Genomic DNA, 23,793 nt, shown 5'->3' with positions numbered 1-23,793 from the left:
CATTTTTGTCTTCTTTGAAAAAAATGCCAATTCAGGTCCTTTGCCCACTTATAATCGAATTATAGTTAATCCTTGAACAACTTGGGGATTAAGGGTGCCGACCCCTTGCACAGTTGAAAATCCATGTATAACTTGACTCCCCAAGAACTTAACTGATAACCTACTGTTGACCAGAAGCCTTACCAATAACACAAAAAGTTGATTAACACATATTTTGTATGTTTATGTATGTTTTACATTCTGTATTCTTACACTAAAGAAGCTAGAGAAAAAAAGTTAGGAAAATCACAAGAGAAAATACATTTATAGTATATTTATATACTATATTTATATTTATTATTTATTTTATGTATATATGTTTATTTTATTTATATATTTGTGTATAAATATTTATACATATTTACTGAAAAAAATCTATAAGTGGATCCTTGCAATTCAAATTCATGTTGTTCAAGGGTCAACTATATTTGATTTTTTGCTATTGAGTTGTAGCCATTGAATTCTTAAACTTCATTTCTGACTGATTTATCCAACCACTTTAGTTCCTGTATATTAGCAACATAATTTGATCAATATCATAACAATGATAATAAACACAGCTATTATGTGTTCAGGTATCATGTGCCGAACATCCAATGCCATAATCCCATTTGATTCTCATAAGGACCCTCTAAGGTAAATATTTTTATTATTTCAGTGTCATAAAGAAGGCAACCTGGCATTTGAGAGCCTTTTAGTAACTTACCCAAGGTCAGGTGGTTGCTTAGGGCTGGAGCCCAAATTTGAGTCTTATCATTCCATTCTTTCATATTTCCTCTCATAATAATTATCTTCAACTATTATCATAGACTAGTTAATATCTATTTTAAACAACTCTTTCATGACTTTGAAAAAAGATTGACATAGCATCTTGGAATTAAGTGATGGTATAGTGCCTTGTATGTAGTAATCTACAAATACTGGCTGAATTTAATCGATCAGAAATGAGCTGTTTTTTTAAAGAGTATATACATAAATCTAAACCACACATATGTGTATCTATTCATTAAAAAAGGTTTATCAAAATATTATCCATTGTTACTTCCAAGTAGTAGGATGACTGTTAACTTTTTTGGTTCTCTGTATTTTGTAATATTCCTGCAGGGAGCATGCATTTCTTGTGTACTTCTAAAAAAGTTATTAAAAGGGGGGAAATAAAGTTTGTTTTCTCTCTAATTATATATCTAAATACATAAATTACATATCTAAATATAATTGCCTGACTAATGACTTAATGAGTATCATAGCAAATATAGTATATGCATTTATAAATGAGTTTATTAATTGTTTTTCATTTGAAATGGCTCGCTTCGTTCCCCCTAGAATCCAATATTTGAGGTTTCACAGTCCTAACTTTGAACCCAAAGCCAACCCATATTAGCAAAATTTTATCCTTTTCATTTGATCTTTAACAATTTATATATGCTCATATGCTTTTCCTTCCAATTTGATTTTAAGTTTAGTAAATATATTCTTCTGGAATAAGAATTTAACCAATACTTTTTGAGCTAGACCCTGGGAATACAGAAGAATAAATGATAAACAAGGTCACTGCTCTCATATTTACCTTCTTATCAAGGGTTACAAACTCAAATGCCTGCAAGTACCAGGCTGGTGATAAAAGTAAGTCAGATGGACTGGACATAAAATGACATGAAAACTGACACTTACTCATTGTTGGGGACACAGTGCATTTGGACCAGGGAATGAGGGGACTGAGGGAGCTAGAAAGAGGACCCTGCTGCTCTTTAGCTCCAACTGATTATTACCAGGAAGAAACATGTAGCCAGTGTTACCAAATCTTCCAGATTTTCCAAGAGAAGTCAGGACTCTGGATTTTTACATAAAACCTCCCAGTTTTTAAGTGCTGTCAACTAAAGCTAACTTTAAACCTTCTGGCAAAAATAAATAAAAGTTCATAGCCCACATTCAACTAACTTAAAAGTCACCAGATTTTGGAGTTTGGGTTGGGTTTGGAGGCCGATTGTATCAAAATGAAATAAATTTCCAATAATTTATCAGAGTGGCTGAACTTTCCTCTTCAGGATGTTCAAAGCTGTTTGAAAGTGAAGGTACCGTGATCAAGGCTCAAAAGTCAGACCACTAAATAGACACAGCAAGCCGCAGTCAAATTGGGTTAGGAACAGAGATTAGATTAAGGAGGAAAATGGAAATGGGGTGGGATACAAAAGGCAAAATTTTATGGAAGACTTGGCCCAGAGGAAACCATCCAAGTGTCTTAAATACCCATCTGTGCCAGGCTGAACTCGACCTCCAGCTGATAGTGGCCCACAGGTTAACTTGTGCTCAGGCTACTAGCTGCTTTTGTTGAGCCCTGAAAAACTAAGTTTTTATTACCTGCTCTGCAAATTGTGTACTTTCTAAAGTGGGCCTAAAGAGTTTAATAAAAGAAAATAATTTGTAAACCCCCTTGCCTTTGTGGGGTTTACCCCCCCTTAACATATTCATTACTTCCCAGTATGTGCTAGGTATTGTGGGAGGGGCTGAACTGCAGAGGTAAATAAATCCCTCAGCCTTTGCAAAGCCCCACACCTTTATAAACTTGCTTTAGTCCCCTCTCTCTCAGAGGAATAGGCATCTCTTTAGCTTCAGGCCACACAGTGTCCCTTTCCTGTTGATCTTTTTCTATCTTCTCAGAAGCTTTGTTCCATCAGTTGTTACTCTCTATCCTTTTGTCTTTTAATTCTTCCTGTTTTCCTCAACCTGTATCCATCTTCATGTCACTGCCCTTCATACCTCAGCATCTTGAAAGATGAATTTGTTTTTCTTTTCAGTATCCTTACTACCCACTCAGTCTTCAACTTGATGCCAGTCAGGCTTTCCACTACCATTCCCTACCCCCCAGATGCCGCTGAAAATGCTCCCAGTCAGGTCACATACTAACAAACTACACAATGGACATGTTTTAGTCTTTATCTTACTACGTCTCTCATAACAGTTGACACTATTGGCCACTCCCTTTGTTTCCGTGCTACCACGCACGCTCCTAGATTTCCCCTGTCTTTTTCTGTTTTTTTCTTTTTCAGTGTCATTTGCTAATTCCTGTCTTTGTCCACATTTCATTGCCACAGTTCCCTAGAGTACTTTTCTGACCCCCCCCATTCTTACTTCCACTGCTTCCTGAGTGATCTTAACCTCTCCTTTGGCTTCTGCTTCAGCCTGTTTGCTGGGGATCCCCAAATCTCTTAATGAACTATTAGAAGTTGTCATTTCCCTCTGTCTGGTCAGGTTTTCTTCAGTCTGTTTTCCACGTGGCTAACAGAGGGACTGTTCTAACATACAAATATAATCTTGTCATTTCACCTTGTATAACTTTCAGTGACTCCTTGTCACCTACATGGTAAAATCCACATTTTACCTCCACACTTGTCTCCATAGTGTATTCTGAATCCACTTCCACCTTACACTTGCTGTGTAATCATACTAAAGTCATTATTCTTGCCTGATTCTATTGCGCCATTCCTCGGCACATCCTCTTGACTTAGCAGATGCTGTTCTTTTTGCATGGTGTGCCTTTCCCCATCTTTTTAGCCTGGTGAGCTTTACTGATCCTTGAAGATCAGGTTAAGCGTCATCTCTTGAAGACATCTCTCATCATCCGAGGTAGAGTTAATCATCCTCCCCTTTTTACAATTTTTACTTATCTCTGTTTTTAATGCTTTTCACAGTTGTTATGATGTAACTCTTTTATTCGTTGACTTTTCGTCCTAGACGTTGAGTTTCTTTAAGTCAGAAATCATGTCTTCTTCATCTTTGGATCCCCAGTTTTCAACAAAGTACCTGACAGATAGTAGGTGCCCCGTAAATGTTTAATGAAAGAGCAGATACCTGTGCTGTTAACTCAGTGTGGTAATACATTTCTCCGTATGAAGGAATCGTTTCAGTACACCCTGGTAAGCACCATGAGAGAGGAGTGTGCCAGGTGCGGTGGCACCCTGGAAGAGGGAGTGACTGGGTAGTGTGGAGAAGGTCAGAGAAAGCCCTCATGGAAGAGGACGGAAGTGGGAAATAGGCCGGTGTGTACTGAGAAGAAACTAGTTCAAGTTGTGAGGGATCCACAGTGTGCAGGAATAATTAGGAGATGAGGCTGGAAAAGAAGGCAGAGGCCACAAAATGAAGAACGCTTTACACCCTGCTTTAGAACTTGAGAGCTTCAGCCTTGAGGAGAGACGTTAGAAGCGTCATCCAGGAAGATGGTAACACCATCATTTTGCTTTACAAAGATGTGTCAGGCAACTAGTTGTGAGGAGGGATATGAGACTGGAAATAGACTAGTTAGAGGAAGTTACTAGTGTGGGATTTCTAACAGTTGCAGTATTTGGCTCTAAGGAAAAGGATTATAAAGTCTTTTCTGTGTAACGGAGAAGGGGGAATGGTCTCTGGGTAGAATATGGCCCTGCCGTTCTTTCTCCTTGGTTAAAAGCAAAAGCTCGCTTTTGTTTTCATGGTAGAGTGTGTAAAACCCATGCTTGTGTAAGCGGTAGTACCATTACTGCCTGCGCAGTTCTGACCTGCGGAGTGCTGCTGTGGTTGCGTTCCTCTAGCATTGTGGTAAGATAATGGTGAAATATTTCTTACAGCTTTTTGACTGAATGCTGATTTGTTTTGTTTCTGCAGCAGTTTCACCTAACTGCATGAATGGTTACTATGACAAAGAACACATATATGGATGTGTTTCTTTTTCTTTTGAGGACCACCAAGAATATTTTTTGTTTGCCTTAGCAGTTCACCTTAACATCCAAGTTCAGTCAATTTTCCTTTTACTTTTACTACTTGAAAATAGACTAAAAAGTAGCCAGAAACACTCCACAAAATGTACTTGACCCTTGAACAACTTTGAAGGGGAAGGGGGGGTTGTTAAAGAGTGCCGACCATCAATGCAGTCGAAAATCAGTATATAACTAAAGTAGAAAATCAGTATGTAACTTAAATTGGTCTTTTGCATATGTGGATTCTCAACCAAGGACGGAAAATACAGAATGTCAATAAGAACCTTACGAAGAAAATGCTTCTCATTGTGAGGATTTTGTAGTTCATTTGTCTCCCCTCCCCAACCTCCATTTTTAACTATTTTATCCTATTAACAGAAGTTCATTTGATTTTAAAACTATTGGCTGCATCCTTATCTACTTTGATGGCAAGGTGTGTCTTAAATCATCTTTGTAACCGAAGCTGTCAGGGTTGGCACATGTTTTTTCCTACGAATGAGCAGTAAACGTTATTTTCATAGAAGTGCTAGAGATTTTTACTATTAACTAGCTTCCAGGAAGATACTCTGCATAAGAAAGCAGGTTATTTTGTGTTGTGTTTACTACTTTTTAACCTATTTTGGACTCTGATAAACTGCATACTTAAACTATTTTAATCTTTAGTCATTGTAGGTGACACTTTGTGTCTTTTTATTGTTGTTATTTTGTCTTTTTAAGTATTGTTATTTAAGCCATTTATTCATATCATCTCAATTTAGACTTTCACAATTTCAGTGAATATTTCTTTTCTGAACCACTATTTGTTAAAAATAAGCCTTATCAAAAACACTTAAAATGAGAGTATCCATGTGGGTTCAGATCTGTGACCTTTCAGCCTCAGTGACCCTGTGTCTGACAGTGTCATTACCTCTATGAATATTAAGAATACCTGTATATACTCATGTTCACCTTCCCTAATAATCCATTGACAATTCATTAACTTATCTAAACCACTCCATCTCCTGGAGCTACTGAAGACAGCTTATCAGATTTATTCAGAGGACTTTCACATTTTACCACCATGATCCGTCATTAAATTCTAATATGATTCTATTGAGTACCCACTAAGAATTATTACCAAAGAAACCACAGTTACCAATAGGTTTTAAGGTAGACACTGGTTGAAAGTGACTAGTGTAAACTTTATTTAATCTACTTACATTATTAACCCATGTTTCCTTTGACACAGATTTTACCAGATTGTTATTCTTTGAAAGTAGGACTTTCTTATATTTTCATTGTCAAGGGAGGTACCCTGTAGTTCAAGTATTTGAAAGTTTAATGGACAGCTAGCTCTATGCTGGACTGTTCTTTCTACCCACACCCTTCATGTTTTCATACTCTTATCCCCTTCCTCACCCATCTATTTCCCTGTCCACTGCCCCAAGCAGATCCCCAAAGTCATTTTAATTGCCCTCCTCTGAATCTGTGCCAGCTTTATTTTGTCTTTTTTGAGGTTAGTGGTCTGAATTACAGTGGTATTTCAGATGTAGATTTTACTAAGGCTTTTCACCTCGATAAGAGAGTGTTACATTTTGTTTCTTACAGTTGTCTTTAGGGTGACATTTTATTGAAAGCCTTAAGAAAATTTTGCCACTTTTTATCTTTTGATTGAATATTCTAGTGTTCACCTTGAAATTGTAGCTAAAGAAAAGAAAGTGCTCCTAACGTAAAGCTGCTAATGATTGAGTATTTTCCTTAAAGGTACTTAGAAATCACACACACACACACACACACACACACACACACACACACACACACACACACATTCTCACAATAACTCGTATAGTTTAGGGTTTCCCTGCAAAAGTTTTATGTGTCTGCTTCTCTTAGAGATAGCACCTCACACTGATGACAAGCAGGGAAATTCAGAGGATCTGCACCAAATGTTTCATTTTGGGGTGCGGCTTGACTAAGATAAGTCTAAAATGATCAATAATCATTTTACCTAATATTACCAGAGAAAAACAATGAGTGTTTACTTTTTGGAACTCTTTTAAGCACTTTGCATGTATTAACCTGTGAGGTAGATACTATTATTCCAGTTCTCCAGATTAGAACTGGGGTACAGAACTGCAAATTCACGTACCCAAGGTCAACCAGCTAGTAAGTGGTTCATTATTGAAATCCAGCCGGTAACCCCTGGGCCCACCTTCTCACTGGATTCCATGTGCTTACACATCATTGCTCACTTTTTTTAAAGGTAGCAACTTAGCCTGTCCTGTTTGCTAATATCCTTAAGTTTTCTTATTTTTCATACTCTTCCCCTCCAATTCCTATAAAGGGTATAAGAAAGATTTTCCATGATGAGCTATATTGTTAAAATCCCAATCTGGCCTTCATTAATTCCAGTTTCTAATCATCATTTCTCTAAAACTGGATAAAGAAATAAGATTTGCAAACATAAACTTAAAACACCCTTACCAGTGGCCCAGTGGTCCCACTCCTGCCACAGGTATATTCAAAACAGCTCCGTTTGAATTTCTGATTCCTGAGCAAAGGCTTTTGGTCCTCAGAGTTCAGAAGAGAATTTGTAGGCAGTTCACGAGAACCATTACCACACTTTGGAAACCTCTCAGTTTTAACAGTTCCTGCCGTAGCATAGATCTCCAGCCTCCTGTGTTGGTGAGTGGTCAGTGATGATAGCGCACTCAGGATGCCTGTCTAAAAACTTGTTCTGTTTTTGCAGTGGACAGCCTGCTGAAATACACTGGCTATGGGAACGCAGCAGGACTGTTGGCGGCCAGGGGCCTCTTGGCTGGAGGAAGAGGAGATAATTGGTACTCAGAGGACGAGGACACAGACACTGAAGAATACAAAAATGCAAAACCAAAGTATAGTATCCAGTTTCTTCTCACCTAACGCTGTCTCTGCCTTTGAGTTGGTTATTTGCCTTTCATTTCCTTTGTCTCTCATTTTCCAAGTGTTTCTTTTCTTTTGTGGATTTGGAAGCTTTCCGTTGAATAGTGTTTTTAGAGGCAGTTTCATAGCTTGTGACTTCAAGTGATTGAGGAAGGATAATGCAAGTAATGTGCTGCTGCAAGATTATTGTCCATATGCTCAATTGTGTCCCCTCCCAAGTATTAAGAGAGATGGTGCTTTTCGATACCTACTGTCATGACCTTTAAAGCATTGTTGCATCCTTTCTGTAGGTTGAGATTATATAAGGTATAACCAAGACCAAGTATTTAAGCTGATTATTTGATACTTCAGTCCTTCTCAGAAATCTAAATGTAGGTTCCATACATTCTTTGTTCCTCTTGTGTAAAAGCCCTTATGAGTCAGTAAAGCAACAAGACACGTTACTAGCAAAAGGAAAGAGGTCTGGCTCCACGGTAAATGTCTGCCGAACACTGAGGGAATCACCTTTGAACAGATGTGTGTAGTGCACTGAATAGGCAAGCCAGAGGCTCTGTCAGGTCTTCCCTGAGTCAGTGCTTACAAATCAGACACTGACCCTCCTCTGATCCCCGGACCAACCAGCCCTGCTTCCTTCTGTCCCCGCCCATTCTTTTACCTCCCTCTCAGCCCCATCCCCCTAAGATAAATGGCTTATTTCCACTTAATAGGTGTAATTTGAGCTCAGTTTTATGGTTTCCATTACTGAATGTTAAAAGGGTAAATGCCTTTGGCATTATCAGTGATGCTGACATGCTGTGTTTCTACTGACTGGTCTTCTAGAGTGTGATGTGGGCCATTGTAACAGTTGATCTAGGATAAAAAATCAGTATCCGCAAAATTAGGTCCCCCGTTTTTTATAGTAAGGATTGTGCCCTATTGACATGAAAGTAATGGTTCTCAGAAGGTAAGACAAAAGAGCATTCCCTAATCAGACAGGACTTATAGTGCCTGTATTCTCTGTAAATCAGGTCTGAGTAGGTAATGTTACTTTTTTTTTTTTTCAAGATTTTTTTTGGGCAGTTGGAGGGAACAGTGTTGGGGAATCGGGGAAGGGGAACAGACAAGTTACTGTTTGTTCTTCAGTCTAGTTGTGGAGGACGTTGCTTCACTGGCCAATGTTGATATTGTGATCATTGCGCTCTTCTTGGCTGAGGAAAATCGGTCGCCGGCCATTGGACGGCCACTCACAGTAGCTTATGGCAGCTCACTGCAGCAGGGGCTCCAGCCTACACCATCGCTGGCGACTCACAGCAGCCCAGCTCGAGCTGTTGTTCACCATCTTAGCTGTAGAGGGCAGTGTCACTAGCCCTCATGTGGGATCCGAACCGGCAGCCCTGCTGCTCAGAGCTCACGCTCCCAAGCCAACTCTTAACCAACGAGCCACTTGGCCGGCCCTAAGTAGTGTTACTTTTATCACCCCCAGTGCCATCAGCCTCAGCAGGGTCTATGGAGTGTGTCCTAGGGAAAAAAGGCTTTGGGGGGAAAAAGCTAGCAGTGACTCTAAGTAGTAAGTTCTTAAGACTGCCACCATTTAGATGTTATCTATTGGACATCTCTGTCAAGTATTTGAAGCTAAGATAGAGGCATCATGCTTTAATCTTTCCCTAATGATAGAAGTCATCATTCTAAATTAGTCCCACTCACTCTTGATTTTTCCATTCCATAAACTATTTCCATATCAGTTTAATATTTTATATCTCTCCATTTGAGACATTAAAATATGCCACTTAAGAAGTCTCATGTTTTTAAATGAAGGTAGAAATTACCTTAGACCTTCTCTGTGTCCTGGGATATGTGGACACCGCCAACTAAGATAGACAACTCTTAAGTTTCCATGGCAGGTTGATAGTGTTGCAACTCAATGTGAATTGTTGATTTGTTTGGTAGATGACTGCTGTAATGGTAATGGTCATAGATTGAGCAAGCACCAGAATGCTACTGTAGCAAGAAGGAGCTCAAAGAAAATACAGGAACACTGGGTGTCTCCCAATGGTATGGGAAATAGAAATTTCAGATTTCAGGAGGGCACTGTTTGTAAATCAAGGACCATGATGTTTGATATTATTGCCTTGGCTTTCGGTCATAGTGTGATTCTATACTGAGGCCTTACGTCCCTCCTGAGAATCTTCTTTAGCCTTGGACCTGGCCTACACTTTAGGAATGTTGTGTTATATGGTCAGAATAGCCACCATAATGAACTCTTGTTGTGTTTCTTAAACATCACTCATTACAAGTATAAATATATAATATTTCTTGCATAGCGTCACATCCTCCCCCTTCAGATAGATTTGCATTTGCATCTGTTGTTTTCTTATATCTTCCCTGCATTTCAGGTGAACAGTGTAGTGGGGTGTTTAATTTGTTCATTTAAAATGCTTACGCAAGTGGTCCTAGTGGAAGTAGTGGTGAACAAAGTACTTCGCAAGCAACACAGTCTTTCGTGGCCTGGGCAGTGATTCACAGAGCTGGAGGAACTTTTCCCCTAAAAATTGTTATGAAAACTTTTTACCAATCTAGTCAAGCTTATAAAATCAGCATCTGAAAGGATTGCTTACTCCCCTACCCCCGGATTCTTTCACCAGTCAGTGTTCCCAAGATCACAGTCTGCTTTTCTTATGATGCATTTATTCACAAGAGTTGCTAGTATTGGCAGAAGTAGAGAAATTACCCTTCATCCAGTTGGCCCAAGTCCCGTTGTAAAAATGTAAGTGGATTCTGATTAATGCACCAAGGTAACCTGTAATCCTTTAGTGGAATCTGAAACCAGGTATTGTATGGAGCTTACATTCAGGCTATGGGAGACAGTTAATATCACAACAATCCTTTTTGTGTCAAAATAAGTGTATTTAATGGGCTGGAAATGGCTTTCTATAATTAGCACTTTTAGACAAAATATACTCATAGAATCGAGTGACATGCCACACAGGTTTTTGGTTTATGTCTGGCCATGTCTGTTAAAAGTTTTTTTTAAATTATTTTTTATTATGAAATACACATTTTTTAGAATTAGTTTCAGCTTTACAACACAGTGCAATAGTTATACTTTTACCCCTTGAAGTGACAACCCCCCTTCCCCAATCCACCGCCCCACTTCCCCCCAATATCATACATATCTATTACAAATCCCTTGACTCCACTCCCACACTATATACTCCATGTCCCATGACTCACTCTCTCTCTCTCTCTCTCTCTCTCTCTCTATATATATATATATATATATATGTATATGTATATATATATATGAATATATATTTGAATGTGTGTATATATATATGTATATATATATGTGTATATATATGAATATATATGAATGAATATATATATACATTCACTTATACTTGACATACAATATTATACAACATCAGCTTCAGGTGTACAGTGCAGTGATCAAGCCTCTTCCCCATCCATGATGCAAGACATGTGACCACCTGACACCCTACAAAATATTTACAACATTATTAATTATATTCCTCGAACTGTCTTTCATGTCCCTGTAGCAATATTGTAGTTGCGTATTTATGCTGTCTAACCCCTTCCCCTTCTCCCTCATCCCCACCCCCTCCCAACTAACAGCCATCAGTTGTTCGTCTATATCTCTGAGACCACTTCTGTTTACTTTCCTTGTTCATTCAGTTTTTTAGGTTCCACATATAAGTGAAATCATATGGTATTTGTCTTTCTCCGACTGACTTATTTCACTTAACATAATAGTCTCTAAGTCCATCCATATCGTCCCAAATGTTACGATTTCATTCTTCTTTATAGTGAAGTAATACTCCATTGTATAAATGTACCACAGTTTCATAATCCTAAAAGTTTTAAGATAAACTTTGGTCTTATATCAAAAATAAACCAAATTTCTAAATTCTCATTTTCATACCTGTTTCTTTCATGCCTCTGCGCATGGAGGTCCCAAGACTGTATATGTGGTAAAACTGACTGATACGGTTTGTACGTGATTCCAAACATCAATTGAAAGATGTGTATCTAATGCCATTTGGCTCACTGTAGACCAGTGGCTTTCAGGCTCGGTATAGGGGTGTGGGAACCTAGGGGTCCACTGCTATATGGAGGGGCAGGAGGAAAGGATGGCCAAAGGGAGTGGAACTCTGAGATGCGTCCTTACACCCTTAGCACCCCACACTCGTCACAGTCACATTCAGAAGCTGAATATCATTGTACTAAGCAGCTCAGGGGTATTTCCTTCTTTACTTCTCTCAGCATTAGCCGGGGCAGCATGTGGATTGATAGTTTTCTTCAACACAGTACAAAACACTGTTTTTTCTTTCATCTGTCAAGATTTTGTTACATTGCTTTAAGTCAAGTCCCATTATAGTTTTTTCCATATATTGTGGCTATACAAATGAAAAGACCTTTGTTTTTTAATATTTCTTGAAGTAAATGTGCTAGAAACCAGGACTTGAAGACTTTTCTCTTTGCCCAGTTTGGATTGTGATGGTATATTTCTGTATAATAGGATTTAAATAGCATTTGTAGGAACTGTAATTTATTTACTGTAAGCAGTGATGAAACAATCTAAATTCAGATCTCTACAAATTAGACTTGAAAATAAAATCATTGCCTCTTCTGCCAGAAGTTTACCAGCCTTTGTGATATTTGCAAGCACACCAGTTTTGCACTTCCAAAATGAGCCCTCTAGGAGTTTTTATGTGTTATAATTTGGGTAAGTGGCCGGCAAGAGGCCAGGTGTGTTAGGTGAGCTGCAGTGTTGAGCTCTGCTCTAGGTTTCATTTCCTAGAGATTTACAACCATATTTTCTGTATCTTTTATATCGAGGATATTAGCCTTAATTCAACAGCCCAACACAGGAAACACTTGAAAAGCACCATAATTTAGAAAGACGTTTTGGAGCTCTAATTGCCTAGACGCAATTTGGAATTCCTGTATATACGTGTATTCAGCATGTATAGTTGTATGGCTGATCCATGATAGACACGTAATAGATATTTGATAAACAAATGAAAGAATGACACCACATTACCCTAGCTCTTTGCACTGCTGATAAAATGCAAAAGCTTGGATTGAGCTGTTTCATAATTTACCCTAGTTCTGTAATGTGGAATCAATGTTACATTTATTTATATGGTAATTCTCAAATTGAGACATTTTCAGCCTCAGTCACCATTAACCGGTGTCTTTTCAAAATATCTTCTACCTGAATTTATCTATAGGAAACTGCACTAAATACCTGCTTGTTGCTTGACTTCTTCAGTTACTGAAGATTGCACGTGCAGCTCCTTGGTGACGATTTAACTGAATAGAGTGAACTCACCGCACCATCCAAGGCCCTCTGGCTTGCTTATTTCTTAGCAAATCACTCTGTTATGCTAATAATAATAGCTGGTATTATTGAGTGTCTAATATGTGCCAGGTACTGTTCTAAGAACTTTGCTGATATTACCTCATTTAATCTTCATAGCAACCCTGTGGGATAGGGTTGTCCCCATTTCACAGATAAAGAAATTAAAGCTCAGTGATGTCAAGTCACTTGTCCAGGTGGCCTGACTGCAAAGTTTGTTTTTGTTAGTTTTTTTGTTTTATTTTGTTTTTGAGATAGTCAAAGCAAGTTTTATTGTGTTCTTTACTTTGCCTTCTTATTTTGGGGGTAAAATATACATTACATAAAGCTTACCATTTAAGAGCCACGTATAGGTGAAGTCATATACAATATTTATCCTTTTGTGACTGGGTCATTTCACTTAGAATAATGTCTTTAAGATTCATCCATATTGTAGCATGTGTCAGAATTTCCTTCGTTTTCAAGGCTGAATAATATTCCATTTTATGTATAGACCACATTTTGTTTATTCTTTAGTCAGTGGACATTTGGGTTGTTTCCATCTTTTGGCTGTTGTGAATAACACTGCCGTGAATAACACGTGGGTGGACATACCTGTCCAAGTCCCTGCCTTCACTTCTTTTGGTTCTATACCCAGAAGTGCAATTGCTGCATCATATGATAGTTCTCTGTTTAATTTTTTGAGGGATCCCCATACCATTTTACAATCCTGCCAGCAGTACACAAGGGTTCCATTTTCTCCACATCCTCACCAACACTTATTTTCCGTGTTTTTAAAAAATATACCAGCCTTCCTAACAGGTGTGAAGCCAGAGCTCGTGTTATAACTCTGACTATGCTCTTCCCTAAAGCCAGTCAAAGGGAGAGATGAGTTTGCTCTTCAGACTAGTTTCCCTGTTCTTAGAATACCTGTTACCTTTCTTTGATATAACCAAGAGAAAATAAGAGCAAGAAAACACATTTGTATAAGCCCTAAAAGTTCTATTCAGTTCATTCTAATTCACATAAGTCTGCCCGCTAATTCTGGCTCTCCCTTCATGATACATACAGAATCCAGTCACCGCTGACCACCATCACTGCCACAACTCCCTCCAAGCTAACATTTGTTCCTCTCTCTCCAGTATCATTCTCATAGCCTCCTAACTTCTGTCGCTTCTGTCTTTGTCCATCTTCACCCTGTTCTCAACACAGCAGCAATCGTGATCCTTCTAAAATGTCAGCTAGATACCAACCCTCAACACTCTATGGTGGATTGGCCCCTCACTGTCCGTCATACTCTAGACACACTCCTTCCAGTCTGAGGCCTTGGCATTGACCCGCCCCCCGCCTCCTCGATGCCTATTCCCAGGTAGCAATGTGTCTCACTCCCTCCCCCCCTTCAAGTTTTTACTCAGCTGTCCTTTCCTCAGTGAAGCCTGTGCTCTCCCCTTGTTAGCAACTGCAGCACCCCTACCCTCACCCCCCACCTCGCACTTCTAACATACCACACATTTCCTTCTTAAGTCTGTTTTCCCCCACTAGAAGATAAGCTCCGCGAGGGAAGAGATGTCTTCTTTTTTGGGCCTGTTTTTGTTCATTGAGATGTCCCCAGAATAGTGCCTGGCACACAGTAAACACTCGGTCAGTTTTTGTTGAATCCATTTCTTGAGTCGGTCAGCCCCCTCGCTCGCAGCATTGGGGTACCAAATGATGGCGGTTCCTGCCCTCATCAAGCTCCACTTCTCGTGGAGTGGGAGCCCAGGAATGGAATTCAAGAAAACCAGGATATGGTACATTTCCACTCTGGTGCAAATTCTTCGGAGTCTTTCCTAGAAAGGCTTTTCTAGCTTCACTTGCACTGGTCTCCTTTCCCTCCACCTGCCCCCATGCCTTTTCCTAGAAGCCCGGGTCCCTTTCCTAGAAGCTGCACATTGCCAGCCTATCGGCTGGCTTTAGCCCACAGGAGGTTCTGCTTGACTTGTCCCTTGTGCATTGGTTATTTGTGGGTTTTGTTTTTATTTGTTTTATGAAGTGCTTAAAATATTTGCCAACATTTAGAATTCAGATATTTCTGGTGAAAATATGGTTTATTAGCTCCTTTGATAAAGTGGAAGTTCTGATAACTTTCTCAGATGGCAGCCGACTGATGGAATTGAGTGGCTGTGGTGACCTTCCTGCCAGGCATGAGTGCCTTCAGTTTCCCAGCATCCCTTTCGTTCGTCTTCCCTGCCTTGCCCTGGAGGGACTGGACTTTATAGCCCCCTCTTCAACCAGAATGCTTTGAGTAAAACTTAATCCACACTTTTTAGAGATTGAAGGTAACTTTCATATAGCTCAGGGAACTTTTTTTTTTTTATGTATTATGACACATTTATTGTTGTGTAATTTAGAAATTGAACAGTTAATCTTTGCCTACACAGCATTTCTTTTTATAATTCTTTTTTTATTTAAATTTATTGGGGGTAACAATGGTTAATAAAATTACATAGGTTTTAAGTGTACAATTTAATAATACATCATCTGTATATCACATCAGGGAACTTTTTATGGCTCTTTTTTGTTAAGTGACCTGGTGCTGTTGATGTTGGCCAAATGTAACAACAATTTGAAGAAAGAGCAAAAGTCTTAAAATTTCATCTTTTATGCGTACATTCATTTGTTCATACCTTTTTAGAATGTCTTAATCCTTTCATCTCCAGGCCCATAGCTGCTGTTAATTCATATAATGGTCTCATATGATACACAATTCTCAATGAAATACCAGATGATAGTTTAGATACTTCTTGTCACCTGGCTGGCAGACATACATGATCACAGAAGTATAGTACCAGGAAGAGTAGGGAGGGAGGCAGAAACAAGGTGGGAAAATCATGATAAATGATTCCCAAATGAATCATGATTCCCAATTAATGTACTTAAAGCATCTTAAGATTCCGTATCTTGGAATAAAATAAAACTAACCCCAGAATTTCATAGTGTTAAGATCCTGAAACCTGGAAGATTAAGCCTCGGACTATACTATTTGAGGTGATAAAGGTGGCGAGTGTTTGTTCAACTGAAAATAACCTATTTTATGAAAACTCACATCATTGTTGTTTTGGTGACCATTATTTGTTTTCTTCTCTGGGTAGAGAAGGTACATGTGACTGGTTTGAAGTGGGAGCAAGATAGGAGCCAGTGCCCAAGCTGCCTCCTGCCCCCAGCACACTGGCATTCCCCATGAGAGGGGCATAGTTCAGTGCCCCAACTTGGGTGTTCTGTGGTATTGTTTACATCTTCTGAGTAATGGGGGAGAAAGGTCTTTTTATAGGAAAAAAAATGAAACCTGAATCCCTGGAGGGACTTTGGCAGGGGGGCGGGGGCAGTGGAATGTTTTACTCCATGGGTATAGGATGTTAAGTTCTTACTCTGTAAGCATGGACTTATGGCTACTGCTTGAGCAAAGGATTTTGTGATTTTAATGGCTAATTTCAGAGCAAGCCCTTAAATCATTTTAGCAGCAGAGGAGATGAGGTCAGCTTACGGTAAACGGACATTATCACTTCCACTAGACCCTTGAAAGAACCAAGAAAAGAATCAAAGGTGCCCTGATCAGGAGTTGATATCCTGACCTTTGTACGCTGTGGTGTCCACAAATCCACAGAGCTTACTTTCCAGGGAGTCCTCCTGACATTTTCCCCTGAGGCATGTGGTGGCTTCTGCTTGTGTCATCACATTACAAAACAGCCTGTGGATCCGATTGTTTAAATCACCCGCCATAGAACTTGAGGAAGGAAGCCATCACCCAAGTGACAAAAAGAGCATGAGCCACACAGTCAATACAGCTGCCTTTCCTTATACTTCTCCCAAGACCCCTCGTCAGCGTGGGAAGCGGTATCCACCTACAGTGAGAATCTTCACCTACTTATTTGTAAGACTAGTTGTTTTCCTAATTTAGCAGGCGGCAGAAGAGAAGCCAGTGAAAACATGTCCCATTGTTACATGCCTAAGCAATTCATAGGTGGGTGGGGAAGTACATCCTAAGTGTGGCATCTGGATACATCTTAAAAACTCTGTAGTTCTCAGAAGCCTTGTCTGGGTCCTCTTTGTTCTTGATTTTTGGGAAATCAATGTGATGACCCCATTCAGTATTTTTGTTAATGGCCACTAACCAAGGGGCCTTTTTCTTTTTTTTTTTATAAGCATCTGAAAAAAAGGAGAGGAAATGGTAGCACACAATGAGTGTCTGAATGAGGCACGCTAGCCCAGTGGTTCTTCACTCATCGTGTATGAGAATCACCTGGAAAACTTAAAAAAAAAAAAAATACAGATGCCGTTGGTCCCAGGCGAGGCCCATGCCTTTTCTTTGAAGTTTCCCTAATGAGTCTAAAATATGACTCTCTGACAAGCCTGTGGGTTTTTCAGATGGTTCCCCTTGAGCCCCCGAGTTCCTGCACATGCCTGAGGGGCTGCCTTACCAGGAAGCGAGTGAGTGCAGACAAATATTGTAGAAGGGGCTCTGGGCCGTCCCTATCCCCTCCTCTGCCTGAGAAGCTCCACTTGTGTCTGTTGTACTTTCGGCTTGCTGTGTAGATTTCATCTGTTAAATAAGAAGGATGGAAGGATGGTTACCACTGCTTTGGAGCAAAAAATGTTTTTTAACTGTAGCTCTAATCATAGGCCTTATGCAAGAATGCAACACAGATGTTTTCGATACGGTTTCTGAGGATGGTGAGCACCGAGTCCTTTCACAAGAATCTGTATGTCATGTAGCCTCGGAGGAATGTAGCCAAAGAGAATCTTTTAGTAATAGATAATAGTACCGAGTGGCCTTGCCCTTACTCCAAATGGGAAAGGCCCTGGTCATTAAAGAAAGCTAACTTGCCCAAGTAAAAGCCTAAAGCAGGTTTGCGAGCGAGCCCCCAGAGGACCTAGTTGATCACAATGAGCCCTGAATGTTTTGTCCCCCATTTAGACAAGCACTGCTCTCCGGTTTGCCCTAGTCCTAACACTCCACATTGTTTATATTTGACCAATTCACTCATTTGCTTGTCCTGAAGGCCTGGCCCCTGAAAACATTTGTGTTTATAGACTTTCGAAAGCAATTTATTAGCAATTTGCTGTTTGCAGGGATATTTCATTTGATCATCAAAGACAAATCATCCATACTTGGCTGGTATAAAAATGCTATAATCGCTTGTCTGCTTCTCCAGAAACATGTTTAACTTATAAGTATATAGTAGCCATTGAAAGAATTATTATCGTTAATTTCACTTCCTTAAAAAAAAAATAGTGTGGCTTTTATCTAAGGGGATCGCTTGTTTGGTATTAGAACTTTGTACAAAGTTTATGAACGTATTCATTTTAAGTATTTTATTCAATCTATTTCCAGAAAGCCAGATGGTATACCTGTCTCTTGGTAGGCAAGATTTCATTCCTTTTTTTATCTAGGTCAGACCAACTCTAATTAAAATTGTTCTTCTGCTTTACCTTTTATTATTTAAACTTTCATTGCCTTCTGTGGTCTCACTAATGGACTAATTTCCTGAGATTATAAATTGGCATGCTTTCATTTTCAGATTCCAGCCTCTCTCTCATCATTTTTCCAGTTTTTTTTTTGACATATTTGTTTTATGCTGTATCACAAAATGGATTCCTCCCTCTCTGAAATCATTTGTCCCCTTATAATTAATGAAGAAGCTGTGCATCCAAGGATATTTATCCTAACGGCACCAATCAAATTTCTTATTTTTAAAATGCAGCCGTGCCTTTTTTTTTTTAAGTTGGCAAGTTAATTTTACTTTTTAAAAAATAGTAGCTAATACCCATTTCCCAAAGCAAATTAGTAGGAAAGTAAGTTTTTAAAAAAAATTCCTATAGCAGTTCTATACCATAAAATTGCTATCATTGCCAATTTTTTGGCTATTATACTCTTTCTTATTACAACTTACAACTTGGACCAGGAAAGTATAGAAAGAGCATAATTTTAAAACATACAGCATAACTTTTTTTTCTTTTTGTAGCATTAATCTTATCACTGGTCATTTAGAGGAACCAATGCCAAACCCTATAGATGAAATGACAGAAGAACAAAAAGAATATGAAGCCATGAAACTTGTCAACATGCTTGATAAACTTTCCAGGTATTGTATTCCCATCCATTTTTTGCTTGGTTTCTAAAAATGTTCTATTTCTTTGTCTCTCTCACTGAGAGTTACCATAGAACAGCAACTCTGGAAATCCATGCTGATTGGAACAGGGTGGCCCAGGGAGCAGTAGCTCAGACCTCTTGGTTCCCATGGTTTTCCTACATGTGCCGCTTCTGGATGTGCATCCTTCAACATTTAAACTCGAAGAGCTAGGATGGTAACTACTAGATCACTGTGATATTTAACCAACTAACCTCCCTGTCTTCAAAAAGATGTTAAGAGTTAGGTTCAGTGATTTTGCTGCTGCTTGTATTTTTTGTTTTAGTCTGTTCTGGTTTTTGTTCTCCAAATCATGATGCTTTTTTTTTTTCTTTTTTGATGTGCAAGTTTGCAATTCTATCTTTTTGGGTTGCTGCTGAAACCAAGAATTCTAACATGTCATGCACCCAACAAGAAAAGTGAAAAAGAATAGCTCAAATGAAGGCTTTCCTGAGAGCAGACACTTGTATTAATTAGGGGTTCTAAAAACAATCTCCCCTTCCCTTCTTGCTTCACACCTCCTTCCTCGCCAAAAATAGCCAGTTTTAAAGATAATTAAATCAAGTATATACTAATCAGCGACTAGTCATCTTGGGGGAGTTATTAGAAAATACTAATTCCTTTCACACTCGCCTGATTTGCTCTATTTTCCAGTCATACATTGAGTCACTGTCTCCTTTAAGCCATCTTGAGTGAATGCTTCTGTGTGTTGGTGGCAGCTGCCACTTAAAGGTGAATTTCTTCTGTTCATCTTTTTCACAACTATGTAAAGGCTAGTATCCCTCAGGAACAGAGGCTAAGAGCACAGCAGGAGGCTCGGAGTAGATGGGGAGTGTGACAAGTATGGGTGGGTATTTTAGACACTGCAGAGTCTGAGCTGCTTTCAGATGATGCTGGTAATGTGGTAGAAGTTACTTAGAAGTAAGTAGCTTCAGCGTCTACAAAGCTAGTAGGCTAGAACTTAGGGATTTCCAGGTAGTCTTTTTAAATGTTCATCCTTTCCCAAGAAGATTAAAATATACAGCTCCCTGACTGTGCTCACAATCTTCAAAAGACATCTGTTTGCAAGTGACATCTCCATAGTTCTGTACGGAACAGATAAGTGCCTTCCTTGAAGGAATTGACAAAGCTAAGATACCAACATGACAAACCTATAGGAGGCAGAATAACAAGTTTGGAATGAAGACATAAAAATAGGATTTGTGCTCGGCTGTTTTCAGAAGGGCCTGATATATTGGGTTGTCGGAAAAGTCATGACGCATTTTTGCAACGAAAAACATAGAAAAATACATCATGACTTTTCCAACAACCCAATAGCTAATCAGACACAGTGGTAGAAGTACAACAGATAGGATGTGAACCAACAGAGTCCCTCTGGTTGGAGGAGGAAGTGTTTACAAGGACCCGAGTGGAGCATATTAGTGTGTTAGTTAATTGCATAAATTTCATTTTCATAAATTATCAATAACATGAGTTCTTAAAAGATAACACAGATGTTATTCAGCTGGCCTATATACCCTGGATGTGTAAACTGCAAGCCAGGAAAGGGGGAGGTCAGGGAAAGAACTTCCTAAGACAACGCAGTATAATCCAGGTACTTGACTTCCTGAAGGAGACAAGACCATTTCATAAGGCATCCCTGTAACAGAGGCAGAAAACAGTGCCAGGTCATTCTCCTTGTAATGGCAGGGAAATCCACATATTCTAGAAGCTGCCAACAAGTAAATACATAAACATCAAGCCTGAAATACCCACGCTTCCACTTGATTGAAATTGTGCCTCAAAGAAGATACATACTTATCTAGAAACACCCAGCAGATATGTGCCCAACTAAGTCTGAAGGCGACATTGGTCTTTGCACTTACGAAGCAGAGCAAATACGTCTTGTGTTGGCTTTGATGGTCTCTGATTTTGCCTTTAAAGTTGAAGCTAAAGGCAACTTTGAGAACAGTCCAGAATCACAGACGTGTTGCATGACGTGCAGTGGGTTTTTTTACATTGTTTGCCTGTGTGTGCTTTCTAACATTTGCTCTCACTAATAACAACCAGTGACAAAACTGTGTGTTCCAAAGCAGGAATGCAAAGAATGAAGCCATTCTTTATGCATCTTACGTATTTGTCTTAAGTTTCTTCTCTTTTCCCTGTTGTTGGTTTTTGGGTTTTGTTTTGTTTTTGTTTCTGAGGTAAACAAGATGCCATAAAGCCAAAGTAGACTCAGTGCAGTACAGTTCAGAGAACATGTATTAAGCAGCTACTCTATGCAGGGTACTGTACTAAGAAGATGAGGGAGAGTCAGAGATGAACGGGACGTTCCCTGCCTTCAGAAAACGCACATTCTCATGGAGGGAATGGCTGTAATCTATTCTAAAACACAAGGTAGAAGAAACTAATGACGAGGTCTGTGTGGAACTGTAAGCACCCAGGAAAAGGAGCAGTTCATTCTGTGTGGACGAATCGGGGGCTGTGTCACGGGGAAGGGCGCATTTGTGTTGATCCTTGAAGTATAAGGTATTGAACAGACAAATGGAGAAATGACCATTCTAGGTGAGGGAGAATTACTCTTGTTAATAAGATAAATCTTTGGAAGAAAGATGTAGTATGTGAATACCAGAGTTGAAGCTGTTTTACCATAATTTGATTAATATAATGTTATCAGGTTTATCACTGGGGAGCAAGGCCCAAAGAATTGCCCCGAAGATTTCCACAGTAATGTCTGGTGACAGTCCATTTCCTTTAGCAATTTACAAAACACTTCACATACATTCTCTTTCAAGCTTCATAATAAAGTGAGACTAGGAACTTCACTTTCCAGAACGCAAAACTTTTGCTCTGTCCGCTGTGCTGTGTCTGTCTGTTAGAGTCAGTGTTTGCAGAACACTCCCCAGCCATCCTCTTCAGCTTTGTGCTGCTGGTCAGTCCCCTCAGCTGTCACTCTAAGGATGTTCTGTATCCCCACCAAGTCTTTATTGCACTAAGAGTGTCCTGTAGCTTTGTCTGGTTAGCTTTCCTTCTCAACAGTGAAATCATTTCCTCATGGGCCTGAAATGAAAGGCATGTGAGTAAAGGATAGGGTTGGAGGTGATGTGGCCAAAGAATGGACACTAGACCCTTCCTCTTTTCCATCCATAGGAGAGCAGATGTGAAGGACCTGCACCAGGATGGTGGTTAGCAACAGTGGCCCCGCCAAAGCACTTACCAAAGCGATGACTAAGGTTGGTCATGCCAAGTCCTGTTCCTGAGCCTGGTGTAGGGGATAGATGATACTCACTACCAATGTGATAGTCACATTGGTGAAACCACCGATGCAGACATTAAAAGCACATTTCCGTTTGCTCCGTGCTGAACGCAGCCACTGCCCTCGGGGAGCTTGCCATGTTAGCAGCTTCATCTCAGCTAGATTTCCAGGGACACTGGAGGATTAGAACTCCAACGCTTTCTTCCCATTGAATACCCCACCTGACTTAGTATTCCAAGTGGTTTATTTATTCTTAAGTATAAGGATTGTATTTGTCACAGATGGAGATAAGGGGATTGGCAGTGGACCTAGAGGCCTGAAGAGTTTGAGAATCATCTGTGCCCCGTAAGCCCCATCATGTCCAGCTAGTACAGTGCCTTGTACCCTGTGGTTCCCCCAGTGTGTGATGAAATAATGAGCACAGTTGACCCCCAAATCTGACGGTCAGTTTTCTGCTCTATAAAATAGCCTATCTGGTTTAAGACTGTAAAATATACTTTTAGCAGTTCCATTTCTTGGCCAGATGTCATAAAACTCAGGGCTGGCAAGGAATTTCAGAAAGGTGCTTTGTTCCATGACTGGCTAATTTATATATCAGGGTACATAATTCCTTGATGAATTTGTGGAAATTCATGGAAAGATGAATGGAAAGATGGAAAGATGACTATAATAGTTATCGAATATAAGCACTACAGCCTGAGGCATGAGACTATAGAAAGGGGGATGAAATGTGCCTGCCTTTCCGCCTCTCCTGTCCTTCTCTGAATTGGAAAGACATAATAAGCCCCTGCAATTGAAGCGGAGATTAGAAGGGGGATTGTGTGTGGTTAAGCAAGTCCAGTGTGGCTAATACAATTGCATTCACCTTAGCTACAGCACACAACTCGTATGTAATGATACCGCCCCCTCCAGAAAAGGGGAGAGAAGATTGATTGGCTTAAGCTTAAACTAACCAAGGCAAATAATATTTCAGGTTTGTTTTGACTTTTCTAATCCCCTTTATTTCCTTAATTGGAACCAGGACTGATTAATCTTAAATCCCCACCCTTACCCCATCACTGTTTAACAAGGCACATTGCCTTTTTGCTTATATATTTTACTATCTGAAATTTACATTTATGTAAATAAATGTTTTTCCATTTCTTCCTTTTCTTACCTACTCTTTATCCAATAATTTGTATTTATTTATTGCCAGCCATTGTGTAGTATTTGGGATATGGCTTTCTTAATAAATGCAGGTACCAAAATCTAGGAATAGTTTCTTTTAATTCAAAGATTCTTTTTAAACTTAACTAAAGCTGGGACAGGTGCTTTATGGCTGAAAAGTAATAAAAACATAATTTTTTCCTTACAAAGAAGTTCCTTTATTCTGCTTACAGAAAT

At 39.4% G+C, this 23,793-nt stretch overlaps 1 protein-coding gene across 6 annotated transcripts in view; it reads left to right on the top strand.

Annotated features, from left to right (window-relative positions):
* The window catches only part of RIC8B (RIC8 guanine nucleotide exchange factor B), a 100,365-nt gene that overhangs the window by 64,659 nt on the left and 11,913 nt on the right, over positions 1 to 23,793 (top strand). For 3 of the 6 annotated variants that reach the window (XR_002124001.1, XR_002124000.1, XM_019642608.1), the window contains exons 8-10: positions 7,498 to 7,642; positions 19,011 to 19,130; positions 22,305 to 22,387. Coding sequence is in view for 3 of the 6 variants with exons in the window: in XM_019642608.1 (XP_019498153.1) it covers positions 7,498 to 7,642; positions 19,011 to 19,130; positions 22,305 to 22,344 (305 nt within the window). In the remaining 3 variants the exon portion in view is untranslated. The remainder of the gene's footprint in view (positions 1 to 7,497; positions 7,643 to 19,010; positions 19,131 to 22,304; positions 22,388 to 23,793) is intronic. The other 3 variants (XR_002124002.1, XM_019642607.1, XM_019642609.1) reach the window with 2 other exon arrangements.

Source organism: Hipposideros armiger, unplaced genomic scaffold, assembly GCF_001890085.2.
Source record: "Hipposideros armiger isolate ML-2016 unplaced genomic scaffold, ASM189008v1 scaffold_71, whole genome shotgun sequence".
Taxonomy (NCBI): Eukaryota; Metazoa; Chordata; class Mammalia; order Chiroptera; family Hipposideridae; genus Hipposideros; species Hipposideros armiger.
This window is presented reverse-complemented; position numbering and strand designations above follow the sequence as displayed.